The 15,479-nt window shown below is 38.2% G+C and overlaps 1 protein-coding gene across 2 annotated transcripts in view; it reads left to right on the forward strand.

The window, feature by feature from the left end:
* The window catches only part of LOC107693387 (protein argonaute-3-like), a 19,012-nt gene extending 3,548 nt beyond the window's left edge, over positions 1-15,464 (forward strand). The window contains exons 2-19 of one of the 2 annotated variants that reach the window (XM_016492748.1): positions 3,284-3,455; positions 4,344-4,464; positions 6,801-7,009; positions 7,245-7,381; positions 7,646-7,780; positions 8,339-8,426; positions 8,865-9,012; positions 9,177-9,296; positions 9,461-9,604; positions 11,233-11,366; positions 11,463-11,647; positions 11,767-11,926; positions 12,044-12,134; positions 12,350-12,544; positions 13,289-13,423; positions 13,525-13,626; positions 13,808-14,007; positions 14,696-15,464. In XM_016492748.1, coding sequence (XP_016348234.1) covers positions 3,284-3,455; positions 4,344-4,464; positions 6,801-7,009; positions 7,245-7,381; positions 7,646-7,780; positions 8,339-8,426; positions 8,865-9,012; positions 9,177-9,296; positions 9,461-9,604; positions 11,233-11,366; positions 11,463-11,647; positions 11,767-11,926; positions 12,044-12,134; positions 12,350-12,544; positions 13,289-13,423; positions 13,525-13,626; positions 13,808-14,007; positions 14,696-14,804 — 2,585 coding nt within the window. In that variant the 3' untranslated portion in view covers positions 14,805-15,464. The remainder of the gene's footprint in view (positions 1-3,283; positions 3,456-4,343; positions 4,465-6,800; positions 7,010-7,244; positions 7,382-7,645; positions 7,781-8,338; positions 8,427-8,864; positions 9,013-9,176; positions 9,297-9,460; positions 9,605-11,232; positions 11,367-11,462; positions 11,648-11,766; positions 11,927-12,043; positions 12,135-12,349; positions 12,545-13,288; positions 13,424-13,524; positions 13,627-13,807; positions 14,008-14,695) is intronic. The other variant, XM_016492749.1, reaches the window with a different exon arrangement.
* Positions 15,465-15,479: the final 15 nt, after the last annotated feature.

Here is a 15,479-nt window from a genome sequence, read left to right on the forward strand (position 1 = left end):
AAACAACAGCCACAACATCAGCATAACAGTTACTGCAAAATTATTTACCTCCAACTCTCTTTTCAGAACACCCAATCCCTGTTCCCTGCATCTCCCTCCTGCATAATCTGTTTTTCTTTTTCTCCTTGTAGCTGGAAATCAGCTCACAGACAATTCGCGGGCTATATATATCTTTTTTTAATAATTACAGTCTTGCTCGAGTACTCCGGTCTGACGCACGTGGGTTCTCGCGTTATTTCCTTATCACTTCTCGCGTGTGTTTTGTTGTGAAACGTAGTTTGCGGACCAGACAGAGCTGTCGGCGATTCTTCCACTCCGGTCTGACGCACGTGGGTTCTCGCGTTATTTCCTTATCACTTCTCGCGTGTGTTTTGTTGTGAAACGTAGTTTGCGGACCAGACAGAGCTGTGAAGTCATGCAGTGTGTAACCTCCTGTCCCCGATCCATCTGCAATGTGAACACAACAGCAACTGAATGCTACCCCAGATAGTCACGCAGTGTGAAAACAACGGCGATCCGACGAATTTGAAAATCGTGCAGTGTGAACTCGGCATTAGTTGCTTCAGGTGTGTGTGATTACTGATTAGGGTTGGAGCTGAACTTTGCAGAACAGTCTATCACCAGGAGCAGGATTGGGCACCCCTGGTATACAGTATAATACAGATCTTTTTAATTGCTCAAGTTACATTTTAAATCTAAACATATTTTACATAAATATCGACAACATTATATAACCAGCTTACCTGTAGATTTTGTACCTGACACTAGGCAGAATGACCACTTCTGTTAATCAGCGAATCAGGGAAAGTAATTATCAATGCTGACAATTTAACAATGCCCGTATTGATACACATTATTTTAGCCACATTTGAGAATATATCCATCTGTCATTAATAGAAGCCCATATATAGTGCAAAACTGTCTGTCTAAATGAGTATCAGACAACTTTAAATTCTTTTGCCTGACTAGCTTTAAAAAATTAAATGAAAGGAGAGGTGTCTCAGTCCCTGAATGAGTGAAACCCTTGTAAACGTTCCAGTCACCTATTTGCCAGTTAAGTGAGCATTATGCCGAGTTCACACTGCACGATTTTAGCCCGATTTTTCACTCGCCGACAGGTTTTGCAAAATCGTCGACAAATGCCCGACATCGGAGGCAAATCGGTGCTCGTTCATGTCAAGAAACTGCTAGGTTTCAAATAAAGTGAGAAAAGTGGACTCATGTTAACCTGAAAGTGTGTGACCAGTACAGTCAAGTGTTTCATTGTGAGATTTCTGTATGAACACTGTAGAGTAAATGCTCATGTGTGACCTACAAGATCAATTGTACCTGTGTCTATATATAGAAACAGCTGTTCTTCCTTTAATTGGTTGTTAGTGTAGTCTTGGTTGCATAGCAACGGCACACTGGGAAGTGTAAGAAGCAGTTTCAGTCGAATTCCCCTTACACACCTCTCAGTAACAGTTTCGCTCTGTAAACCCCCTCTAAAGCATCTTTACAACAGCAATAACAGTCTCGCCTTCTGTGACATGATGTGATAATGTAGTATGCCACTCAGTGCGAGAAAAGTGATGTCAGAGAGCTGATATTCAGAGTGAAAGAAAATTGAAAAGGATGACAAAGGCTCAACATGAAAGGCAACATCTAAAGCAGATTTAAATGGCAATGCCGAAAGGTTGTTATTTACTCAACATAGGGCTAAGTAACGTTTTCCTGGGGCCTGTAAAGAGGGGTAGACACTCATCTCCTTTAAAGCAACCTGCCCTGTCTCCAAGATAAGCCTGCATGATTCATCGAAATAAAAACCGAAATCATGATACTGCTTAGTGTGATTATCAAATCGTGTAGGCTGTGATTTGATTAAGTAAATAAAATATGAAGCACAGCATTGTGTTCTTACACGTGAGCAGCTCGCTATCCGCTGGTGTTTGCAGCAGAGTTCTTCGGTTCACAGTCAATGCTGCTTCACATGAACTAATAGATCTCTGCAGGGGCGTTGCACAAGATCCCGGGCCGTATGCATAGGCAGTCCTGATGGGCCCCCATGCCCCCCCCCATACTATTTTAGTTTTTTAATCCCTACCCTACATGAACAAACTGCGTACTGTATGATAACCAAACAAGTAATTTTATAATTTTTTAAATGCTCAATTTTTTATTACAGTGAAATATTACAATATTAATAGTTCTTATTTAGATTTTATTTAGTCATTATTATTATTATTATTTTACAGCCATATCAACAAATGCTGATTCTGCCAAAACAGTTTTCATTTGGACGTGTTGATTTGGTCATCTGAAATTATAGTTAAAGAACTCTTAATGTCTTTGAACCCAGATCCCAGTCATCTTAAAACTTTCAGTGTTGTAAAATGTATGTAACTTAAAATGACTTAAACTTGACATCTGGTTGAAGTCTTTAAAGGGATAGTTCACCCAAAAATGTCTGTCATGACATTTACACAAAAGAAGATATATTTGAAGATTATTGGTTTCCAAACAGTTGACTGTAGCCATTGACTTTTAGTGTGGAAAATTCTTCAAAATATCTGTGTAATCGATGACAGAACTTACATTTTTTGAGTGAACTATCCTTTGAGTTATTACATGGAGTTGTTAAATCATCTTATAAAAATGGAACCGGGAGAAAATGCAACAGGTTTAACAAACAAAACATTCTGTTTCTTGATGTTCTCAAAAAATAAGCATTTTATTTGACTACACTGAGTATATGAAATGCACACTTTTTGAGTATATGAAAAAGTGTGCTTTTGAATAGTCAAGTCAAATTGATTGCAATCTTTCTTTAGAAGTCTTAGGTGACAGTGTATTTGTTTTATTTTTTCACAGGTATACAATAGTGCATGTATGAATGGTGTGGGTTATTGGTATTGTGTGTGGTTGATTCTGAGTGTTATGTTGTTTCCACTGAGTAGGCATTTAGAGGAAATTTCCTGATAAGTGACAAATAACACCCACTGTGTATATGTCAGTGTCAAGAACGAGATATTTATTATTATTAATTTAGATATTAGTCATGTTTCCATGAAATGTCAATATTGACACATGAGAAATAACGCCTTTATGACTGTATGCAGGTTGATTTGGCTTTAATTTCATGATTATTATGATGGCACCATGACAGTGTTGGCTATTTGATGTTACATGTCATATTTTTGTGTTTTTTATTTTCAGTTTAGTGGTAATAACTGATTTTGAAAGTCTAATGTACATTTTGAAAAAAACTCATATGGATGGAAATCCCCTCTGATTTTCATGACAGGAGCCGTTGGGGCTGCGCCCCTGTTCTCCGTACCTCGGAGGCCAGGCTATGGCACCATGGGGAAGCCCATCAAGCTGCTGGCCAACTGCTTCCAGGTGGACATCCCCAAAATGGACGTCTACCTGTATGATGTGGACATCAATCCCGAAAAGTGCCCACGTCGTGTTAACAGGTGCCAAACACTGAGCAGTAATAATAATTGATATAGTTTGTGACACTTATTTTGTTTTGACCATTACGTTCACAAGAGACTTGTTCATTAATCAGTCTATTTAGTCAAATTGAAAATAAAATAGACAAAATTGGTTCTTCATTAGAACTGTTTAACTGTTTTTTAATAAATTCAGCATTACATCACTTTCTCACCAGTGGATCCTCTGCAGTGAATGGGTGCCGTCAGAATGACCAATTCTGGTCATCCAGTCAATCAATTAACGTTTTGTGAAGTTAAAAGCAGCATGTGTGTAGATGTGTGTAGACAATTTCAAACCATTGCTTCAGCTAAAATATGAGTCCTCGATCTATAATGTTGCTTTCTCCATTCGTCTCATCTGAATCAGGAGAGAAATATGCACAGATCAAGCAATGTTTACAGGTGAAAACAGTCCAAAACAGTTCTAAACAATTATGTCAATGGGTTTTGATGTAAGAGGACAATGGGGGATGGACTTGCTTCCCTGGAGGAAGCAGGTTATAGATTATTATTGGTATTTTGTCCAGAAGAGATGGTTTAAATTTTTGTTCCTACAAACACGCAACTTTTCACTTCATAAGGTGTTAACTGATGGACTGAAGTCATGTTTCGTGGATTATTGTGATGTTTTTATCAGCTGTTTGGACTCTCATTCTAACGGCACCCATTCACTGCAGAGAATCCATTGGTGAGCAAGTGAAATAATGCTAAATTTCTCAATCTGATCCAATGAAGAAAAAAGAAACTCATTTATGTCTTGGATGGCCTGAGGTTGAGTAAATTACAAGCAAGTTTTCATTTTTGGGTGAACTATTCCTTTAAACCTACGATAACCACTGTTATGACCCTTTCTGTAATGGCTTCTAGGGAGGTGGTGAATTCCATGGTGCAGCACTTTAAGGTGACAATCTTTGGGGACAGACGGCCAGTCTATGATGGCAAGAAAAGCCTCTACACCGCACAACCGTTGCCAGTGGCCACAGGGGGGGTAAGACATATAAATGGACACCAGGAGTGGTGGAAAGTGGAAAGCAGGGCTCTGAACCGGTTCAAGGAACGAAAACAAAAACCGGAAATGAACGAAATTACGATACAAAAAAAACGATAACCAGAAATAGAAACAAAATCAAATTTAAGAGTTCTGAACAGAATCGAAAATTTGAAATGGCCATTAACCGGTTAATAACATTATTTTATCATTCCATTTAATATTTGAATTTTGCAGTCAACCAATCACCAATCACAAATTTAAGTAGCCTATGCAAATGTGACGTTGAAGCATCCAATGAGTGAAATGCCTGCGCTCAGCTGTAAATTCATCATAGATAAATCGCAATGGCAGTGCCCTGGCGTAAGTTTAACCGAGGAAACACCACACATTAGGCCTACATTTAAGTGAAAATGTATGGCAGGTAATACAGCTTATTGTGTGTATTAAAACCAGCAAAAATTGCAGGATAGTATAGAACACGGATTCAACAAGGTCACATCTTGTTGCGAATGCGATTGTAATGCGCAACTTGTCAGTAAAGCCGGTTCTGTGATTAGTAGTAAATCTCCATCGCGTGCTTTCAGATGGAGCAGCATTTACAACACAGAGCCGTAGTTCACTGACAAGCTATACAATATCGCATTCATTATCGCAGACGATTTAATCACGCGATAATGAAATCGAAGATATCGTCTGCGATAATGAAAACTGTTTAAATGCTGCTCCATCTAAAAGCACGTGAAAATACCACATTTAATAACATGTTTTTACTCCAAACTCACTTCATAACGTCAGTCGAGTGTTTGAAATAAATCCTTCTGTGAGATGATGTGGCTTCTTAAACATAAATAAGACACGCAAAATATTTCATAGAATTCTAAGCAGTGATAAAGGCTATGTTGATTAGCATTGAATTATTATATACTTTATTATAATAAAAAATTATAATAATAATTATAAGAAGAACTCCGATAAATCATATATTGTCATAGTCTTGTGTTTATTAGTCACGTTGAATCAATGAAAGCAGTTAAATCTTCTGTTTATTCAGCAACCGCTATAGGCATTTCCTGGGTTTCTTCTGCGGGGCGTATTTGGAGTTTCCGCGCGAGAGCGCCCTCTGGCCTTCGGATGGAGATTTACTACTGATCACAGAGCCGTGCTTCACTGAAAGATTCGCATGACAATCGCAGCCTCTGCCTTATCGCGATTTATCGCCATTGCGATTTATCGTGCAGCCCTAACTTAAATCATTAACAGATTAACAAAATGAAAGGAAAAAATGTGCTGAGTTTCAGTTCATTGTGACGCGTCACATGCTCCAATGTTCACGGAAAGGAAACCGAGATGGCAGAAAGCCGTTTTCTATATTTAGCAAAAGTTTTGACAGTTTTCTTTATTTTTCAGTTTTCTTTATTTTGCTAAATCTTTACAGTTTTGAATGATGTCTTGCATCTGTAGCTTTGGTATGACCATAAATTACGGAATAACAGATGGGAAAACAATGCTGTGATTGCACCGGAGCCTCACGCGCACACACAACATATTTTTGCTACCTTGACATCGCAGCCTGTTCATAATCCGTTTATATTTAGCATAAATGCTGTTAACTTTAGAGGATTTGTTGTGGAGAGAAGGGAACTAAAATAGCCTAGCTGTGTTTATAATGTTTGTAAACATTTTGCTTTATTTACCGGTATTTTAGCCTACATTATTTCTGAATGTAGGCTAATATTAAAATGCGGCGTACAGCCTACTGTTTTTTTCCTCTCAAAAATTTTTTAAATGATGCAGCAAACATTTTTAAATATCTTGAAAAAATACTTTAGTGTCTTTAAAGCGTTGACAGTTTTTTCTTTCATTTAATACATTTTGCCTAAATCTAGAAAAGATGATGCTGTATTGGCTATGACTAAGCGCAAGATAAGCTACCAGATCAAGACTCACTTCATGTTTTTCTTTTCTTTTTGAGTAACGAAAACAAATGACTGTACTTGGATGTTAAAGTATTGACACAAATCAGGAAAATAGAATGTCATTTAATTCTATACAATCAAAAAATGGAAAAATGCATGTAAAAAAGCTAATTAATTAAAATAATTTTATAAATGAATTGTGCTGTATTAACATTTTATTTCATTTTAATGAACTAAATTAAAAGGCAGTATTTTTTGTGCAGCCTTACTGTATTTGCACATTTTTATAAAAATATGATATCAAATATAAACACATTTTTTAATACATTAATACATTAAATTTTTCATGATCATAAATAAAACGCATTTGTAAATTTGTGTTAAATATTATACTGTACATTTGTATATTATTTGAAGGTGGACCTGGATGTGACCTTGCCAGGTGAAGGTGGGAAGGACAGGCTGTTTAAGGTCACCATTAAGTTTGTGTCACTGGTCAGTTGGCACTTGCTGCATGAGGTCCTCACTGGGAGGAGCACACCTGATCCTCTGAACCTGGATAAGCCCATCAGCACCAATCCCGTACACGCTGTAGATGTTGTTATGCGCCATCTGCCCTCTATGAAGTAAGAGTTCCCATGAGTACTGTTACCTGATCATAAAGGGCATTTAATACAATTAGAAAAGCATTAAGTGATTGTTATGCCTTTAACGATACAGTGCATAACTTGTAAAATGAGACTGAAAGTGTTTTGTTGTAGATTAGTGTAGCATAAACAGTAAGCGGTTGGATAAGGATAATTTAGGAGTGCACATGTTTATTCTGCAGGTAACGACTGTGTTTGTCTTCTCTCACTTCAGGTACACCCCAGTGGGACGATCCTTTTTCTCTTCCCCCGAGGGCTATGATCACCCACTGGGTGGGGGGAGGGAGGTGTGGTTTGGCTTCCACCAATCAGTGCATCCAGCTATGTGGAAAATGATGTTGAACATTGATGGTAAGTCAGAGTGTTATGATAGGTCAAACCATTTTGGTCTGAATTATCCAGTTACTTGATCTGGACAGTGGTTCTAGTAGTTCAGTGGTTATAAAAGAAAAAGATCCAAAATAATAATGCCATTATTGACATTCTTTCATTTAGTAGTCCCACTTTTAAAAGCATCGTTGTGTTTATATTTGGGGGGATTTAACCTGCAAATGACTTGTTAACTATTTTATTAACTAATCGTGTAACATTGACCATGTTTTATTTTCTCCACAGTGTCTGCCACTGCATTCTACAAAGCTCAACCTATGATTCAGTTCATGTGTGAGGTTCTGGATATCCACAACATTGATGAGCAACCTCGACCTCTTACTGATTCCCATAGAGTCAAATTCACCAAAGAGATCAAAGGTTTGTGCGAATGGAAGAATGGAGTAATTTCTATTCATCAAAGAATCCTGAATAAACATCATAGTGAAAATTCAGCTTTGCCATCACAGGAATAAATGAAATTTTAAAATAAAATACAGTTGTTTGAAATTGTAACAATATTTCATAATATTACTGTTTTTACTGAATTGTTTGATCAAAAAAATGCAGGCTTCGTAAAAAAAAAAAAAAAGTTTTTAAATGCATGAATGGTAAATGCTATAGATCAGTAGCCAGGTTTCTATCCACATATTTTTATGCACATTTTGGGATAACATAAAAAATAAAAAAAAAACCTGGATGGAAACTCAAAGATGCGAGTGACGGATGTAAGTGACAATTTTGTTTAGGAGAAACATGGAAAGGAAATTCTGCTTTATTTACACATTACTTCTTTAATTTTTGCATAAATTAAATTTGCAACTGGGATTGAAACATAATATTTACCTGTACTGTATTTAATAGTCAAAATACTCTGAGCTGTAAACTTACCAGTTGCATCTGTATAGTGGTGTAAATTCGATCTTCTCCTCCCATCAGGTCTAAAGGTGGAGGTCACCCACTGTGGCACCATGCGGAGGAAGTACAGGGTGTGTAATGTTACTCGCCGGCCATCCAGCCACCAGACGTAAGTGTATTGAATATGCATTGTTTTGTATATTTCTTATGATAATGTGAGGTTTGATTGTCTCTCAGTTAGCAGGCCAATAAGTCTGTACTGTGTCAAAAAGATGAAATATTTTACTGTCCTTTTTGTTATATTGAAGCATTACATCACTTGCTCACAGTGGTGACGGCACCTGTTCACTGCAGAGGATCCATTGGAGAGCAAGTGATGTAATGCTAAATTTCTCCACATCTGTTCAGATGAACAAACAAACTCATATACATCTTAAATGGGCCGAGCATGTGTAATTTTCAGCAGATTTAAATTTTTGGGTGAACTATTCCTCTAAAGAGCAAAAACTGATAAGAACATTTTAGAATTTTTTCATACCTTTTTGTTTAAAGCTAGTCACCCCAGCTCTCCATTAACTTTCTTTGAATTTTTGTTTTGCTATGTCAGGTTTCCATTACAGTTGGAAAATGGACAGACTGTGGAGAGAACAGTGGCACAATACTTCAGGGAAAAGTACAACTTACAGCTCAAGTACCCCCATCTGCCCTGCCTGCAAGTAGGGCAAGAGCAGAAGCACACATACCTGCCTTTAGAGGTAAGAGTCTAGATATTTGATCAATTACATTAGCTACCATTTCTTTCCACAGCCACCATTTCTTCACTGATTTATGGATTCACGTCTAGACACTTTGAGAAGCTTTTCAGATGTCTCGATTCATTTTAATGGTGCCAAAATTGACCGTCCTCTCTATCACTCAGGTGTGCAACATTGTGGTAGGCCAGCGCTGCATTAAAAAATTAACAGACAACCAAACCTCCACCATGATCAAAGCCACGGCCCGCTCGGCACCGGACAGACAAGAGGAGATCAGCAGACTGGTGAGTTCAGTGTGTTGCTGCCTGATGCTGCAGTAGGCCTAATTCTTCATGTAGACTACCAAAATGTTGGTATCATAGTAATTCTTCATAGTATCCAGGCAAAAACCAAAACTGTCACAAGGATTTTCAATCAGTCTCAACTCTCAATCTTTCTGAAAACATAGGTGCGCAGTGCCAACTACAACTCGGACCCCTTCGTGCAGGAGTTTCAGTTCCGTGTGCGGGATGAGATGGCGGAGGTGACGGGTCGTGTCCTGCCTGCCCCTATGCTGCAGTACGGCGGCAGGGTGAGCTCTGAACACTTTATGGTACCCATTCCCTTTCACTCATGCACTGTATGTGTGTCTGTGTCTGTGTTTGAGTAGAAGGCTAGAAATTGGTCATGGTTTGAGGCTTGATTTAACATTTATAATTATAATTAATGTGTGCTAATTTTAAAGTGCTGGGTTATGGGTTATGAAAGGTTCATATTTTGGTTTTGGGAGTCCCCAACAACAGGTTGGCATGCATGCAAGGTCAAAAAACACTTTAATTGTCTTATAATATGCATTTATTTTTTACCTTACTTGCTTAACAACTCCCAAACGATTCGCTCAATGATTCATTTTTCCACACCCCTCCTTTGTGTGACGCTAATCTGTGGTGCTTGGTCCGATTGGTCTCATTTTCATTTCATCATGCCTGTAATGCCTGATAAAGCAGTGTTTGTGAGTGCAGTGATGCTTTGTGTACAGCCGTTACCGGGGAAAAAGATATTTTTATGCTCCAAAAGCAGCACCTAGTGGCAAAGAATAAATTTGCATTTTCATTCACCAATGCGAAAAGACCAACAAGTGGGCGGGCAATATGCTAATGTTTCATGTTGACGTCAACATGAAACGGCTTGGGATTCGTTTTAAAAACGAGTCTTTTAATTGATTCAGAGTCGACTCTTTCTTTTGAGAGACAATAACTTTATACACGGTGCACTTTCAGATTTAAAACTTTGCAGGATGTTTTCATTCACTTAGAGCTGTGTTACACACTGCATGAAAGGTCATTTTTAAAAATCCATAATAGGGGCACTTTAATGTCTACATGTGGGACAAAGACTATAGAATACCCTTAAAGAGACTTTGATGTGGGAGGAGTTGCTGTGTTAATTTTATATAATGAGGTTTGTTGCTTGTGTGTAATTGCTTGGCTTTTTATATCTTTTATACCATTGTTTTGCATTTGCATTTTTTTTGTTAAATTGTGAATATGTGTGGCTATTTATAGGGCTTTTAATGAAGCATTTAATGTGATTTTTTTTATTATTGTTATTGTTTTCTTACAACTGTTTAATTTGTTTGGTTTTTTAAAAGGGATTATTCACCAAAAAATATAATTAAAAAGTAAAAAATGGAAAGTCATTATTTTCTTCATCCTCATGTCATTCCAAACCTGTATGAATTACTGCTGTGAAACACAAAAGGAGAAATTTGTAGCAGAATGTCTAAGCTGCATGTTTCCATGCAGTAGAAGTGAACAATGATTATGATTGTCAAGCAAGATGTGTACAGCATTAGAAGACTTAAAATATGGTTGTATAGACTAGTTTTATGTTGTTTTATGGTGTTTTTTTGGGTTTTTTGAGCTTGACAGTCCTTTTTTGTGTTCCACAGTAGAAAGGAAATTCAAACAGTTTGGAATGTCAACAGTTTGAGTAAATGATGATTACTTTTTTTGAGCACAAACTTAACTAGTTTGAAAGCCATATTAAAGACATAAATTAGACATTGTGGAGTATTTGTAGAGCTCCCAAAGTGAGAACTTTGATGTTTTTCATTGTAACAGCTGTATAAAAGTACATATACTGTAGGTTTGGCCAAATGTTTAACACCGTGTACTGTTTGAGTTCATATACTATTTGATCTCAACAAGTCAAGACAACCTTTGTATCCATGTGTTACAGAATCGTACAGTAGCCACCCCAAGTCATGGAGTGTGGGATATGAGAGGCAAGCAGTTTCATACTGGTGTGGAGATCAAGATGTGGGCCATTGCCTGCTTTGCCACTCAGAGACAATGCAGAGAGGAAGTTCTCAAGTAAAGCTTTTTACATCTTTTTGTCTTTAACAAATCACCATTTATTAATGGAATTAAAAAAAGAAATACTGAAGTGTCTCTCCTGTCTTTTTGCAGGGGCTTTACAGACCAGCTGCGGAAGATCTCTAAGGATGCAGGGATGCCCATACAGGGCCAGCCATGTTTCTGCAAATACGCTCAGGGAGCCGATAATGTGGAGCCCATGTTCCGCCACCTGAAAAACACCTACGCTGGCCTCCAACTCATCATTGTCATATTGCCTGGGAAAACTCCTGTCTATGGTAACTATTTATGGACAGATGTTTATTTGGTCATTAAGTCTGGATGTAGTTCGGCTCCCACATGATATATTCTTTGAGCTCCTCACTGTTGCACTGAAGTCTGCGCTCTCTTTCTCTAGCTGAAGTGAAACGTGTTGGAGACACTCTTCTGGGAATGGCCACTCAGTGCGTTCAGGTGAAGAACGTGGTGAAAACCTCCCCTCAGACCCTCTCCAACCTCTGTCTCAAGATCAACGTCAAACTGGGTGGCATCAACAACATACTGGTACCCCATCAGCGGTAAGAGAATAAAATTAATCCATTTACACTGAAAACTTGGTTTCATTGTTTAAGACAAAATGCCCCTAAATGTGCCAAACACCTTGTTTATGTGTATTTATGTTGTTTGATTTTCAGCCCATCTGTATTCCAGCAGCCTGTCATTTTTCTGGGAGCTGATGTAACTCATCCACCCGCAGGAGATGGAAAGAAACCCTCCATTGCAGCTGTGAGAAAGACAGACCACATATACACACCTTTTTTGTCATATTCTTTACAATTTAATCACATCATGCACATTTGTGAAGGAAAAAAAATAATTTGCAAACCCTGAAATCATATCCTCATTATGGACCTGAAAGTTAGACTGTTACGTTGACTGTGGATATTTCAAAGAAATACTGTTTTTCTGCTTCTCCTCACTTCAAATTTGTTGCTGAACAGGTGGTGGGCAGCATGGACGCTCACCCCAGCAGGTACTGCGCTACCGTCCGTGTTCAGAGGCCCAGACAGGAGGTGATTCAGGACCTGGCGTCCATGGTGCGAGAGCTGCTCATCCAGTTCTACAAGTCCACCCACTACAAACCCACCAGAATTATCTTCTACAGGGACGGTGTGTCTGAGGGACAGTTCAGACAGGTGAGGCTCTCTAGCGCCCCCTCTCTTCCCTTAGCCTCCACTGCATGTGGTCGAAAGAGTCTCATGAGATGCTTAAATGTATTTTAATCATGATCCCGATTTATTGTGATTTCTCTTGATTAAGCATAATTGTCTTTGATATTTGCCAGCTGGTTATATATCATGAAAATGTTTCATTTTCATTTAACCGTTTGCATTATCTTGCAATGGTAACAAAACTCCACAAGTTTTAATGAGTGCAGTTGCCAGATCTGAAGAGTTTAAAATCCCCCAATCGGAGCTTTTCTCCTAAATGGATACATTTTCTTCCCAACCTTTTAACCATGCCCACATTTCTTTGCTTTAAGAAAAAAAGTGCCGATGAGCTGAAAACACTAACAAAAATATAAGTTGGAGTTATCAAAAATGTAAGTTTGGAGCAATCTCCACTGCGATATTTTTCTTAAATGAAAGTGTAATACAGCCAGTCTGTTTTTTCATGTGGTTAAAGGCGCTGTTTGCTATGTTTTAGCTTTTGAGAGAACTTGTTTTGTACAGTTTTAATGTGTTAATTTATATGGTAAATATAATACTTCAGGAAACTAGATGAGGAAAAATAACCAATTCAAGTTGGATTTCTGATGAAATCTAAAAATACATTTCTAAAATGACTATAATCATCATGATTATCAGTTTAACCATCATCATGCAGCCCTGCCAAATTCAGTAGTATTCTTGAACTGTATGTTACATGTTTATTTCTAGGTGCTGTACTACGAGTTGTTGGCCATACGTGAAGCTTGCATCAGCCTTGAGAAGGATTATCAACCAGGAATTACCTACATTGTTGTGCAGAAACGTCACCACACTCGTCTCTTCTGCGCTGACCCCACTGAGAGGGTGAATATGAGAGACTTCTCCTAAAAGCTTTGTTACATTTTCCTCACTTTTTCTTAATTTTTTTTTAACTCACACACTTACTTTTCTTCGTATTTTTAAAGGTGGGCCGCAGTGGTAACATACCAGCAGGTACCACAGTGGACACTGATATCACCCATCCTTACGAATTTGACTTTTATCTGTGCAGCCATGCTGGAATACAGGTATGAACACACAGACATAATAACTGTATTAGTGCATTTTAAGTCTTGTTTTGCTGCATTATTGCCTGTCAAATCAATTGATTGATTAATTGAGTTATTAAATCCATTTAAAGTTACACTATTTGGAAGAACTGAACATAATGCATTTCATCAAAATGATTATTTAACCTCTTTTACCCAGGGTACAAGCCGACCGTCACACTACCATGTGCTATGGGACGACAACTGCTTTACAGCCGATGAATTCCAGCTCTTGACCTACCAGCTGTGCCACACATATGTGCGCTGTACTCGCTCCGTTTCCATCCCTGCGCCTGCCTACTATGCCCACCTAGTGGCCTTTAGAGCCCGCTACCATTTAGTGGATAAAGAGCACGACAGGTGAGGGATTTACTGGCCTGATTGTCGCTGTCTTGGTGTCTAGAAGTAGAAATTTTCTATTTGATTTAAATTAAAGGCTTTTGGAAGCTGTCAGTCATTCGGATTTGAATAGGCTTTGCATATTCTTGGTTGCCGCAGGTGTCACAGTGAGCCAGTATTCTTCATTTCAATGATTCAGAGTGATGGTTTGATTTCAGGAAGTTGAATTATTCAAGCCTGCCGCCTAAAAAACAGACTCAGATTTGTGTTGCAATACCATATAAAAGTAGTATTTTATATCATTGGACTGTATCTACACATCTTCACAGCTCCTGAGTGTTAAAAAAAGGAGATCTTTTTTTCTTTTTTATATTTATGTATGTTTCAAGTTAACACTTTTTAATCAGTTTTTATATATTGATGTTTGCACTTTACTACTGTGTACAGTGTATGTACTGTTCAAAAGTTTGGGATCGGTATAATTTTTTTAGGAAAAAGACCAATATTTGTTTGAAATGGAAATCTTTTTTTAAACATAAATATAAATGTCAACTTTGATCAATTTAACGCATCATTGCTGATTGATTTCTTGAAAACCTGAATGGTAGTGCACATGTTGTGTAAGTTTGTATCTCCCTGGTAAGTCAAGGAAAATGTATTTCATAGTGTACATTTCTGCCTCTGCTCATTTCTTTCTCCTCTTTCACAGTGCGGAAGGCAGCCACATGTCGGGCCAGAGTAATGGCCGAGACCCCCAGGTCCTGGCCAAAGCTGTGCAGATCCATCACGACACTCTGAGGACCATGTACTTTGCTTAGCCCTGCCTTCACAGACTTGTCAGTCGCTGGTCATCGTGCACTTAGCGGAGGAGGGCTTCTCCCAATCACAGGCTGCTAAAGAGAACCAAATGTAGAACTTACAGGAGGAACTAGCACTGTTATGCAATAGAAAAACAGCCAATCTTTCCAGTCTGCTTCGCTTACTAATTGTTTTTAATATGTAGATTGCAGCTATACCATTATTTATTAGATTTGTAGATCTGTTTAACTATTAATTTTGCCTATTTAGGTCACAAAACCAAGCTTAAGAAGGTTTGCTTGATGAACTCATACTAGATCAGTGAATGAGGCAGTATTATTTCTTTAGGAGCAGATTGATGAGCCCTACTCATCTGGATTTCTCCTTTTACAGAGTTTTGTTTCACAACTGATCAAACACACATGAAGTTGAACATCAGTGTCTTCTGGTTTAGTTGAAAATGTCAGGCAGGCGTGTTTGAACTAATCTTTGGAACCACCTTTGGTTTAGGATTAGGATTTTTTTTTAGGTTTGATGAAGTCGGTTGCTGGAGGAATGCCACTAGAGGGCAGTGCAAAGTTGGCTACATCTTACTGTAGGTCCTCCACTGTTCCTCTGGACAAGTGATCCTCAAATCTGGCTCGCGAGATCCACTTTCCTGCAGAGTTTAGCTCTAACCCTAATCAAACACACCT

Source organism: Sinocyclocheilus anshuiensis, unplaced genomic scaffold, assembly GCF_001515605.1.
Source record: "Sinocyclocheilus anshuiensis isolate Anshui unplaced genomic scaffold, SAMN03320099.WGS_v1.1 scaffold566, whole genome shotgun sequence".
Classification (NCBI taxonomy): domain Eukaryota; kingdom Metazoa; phylum Chordata; class Actinopteri; order Cypriniformes; family Cyprinidae; genus Sinocyclocheilus; species Sinocyclocheilus anshuiensis.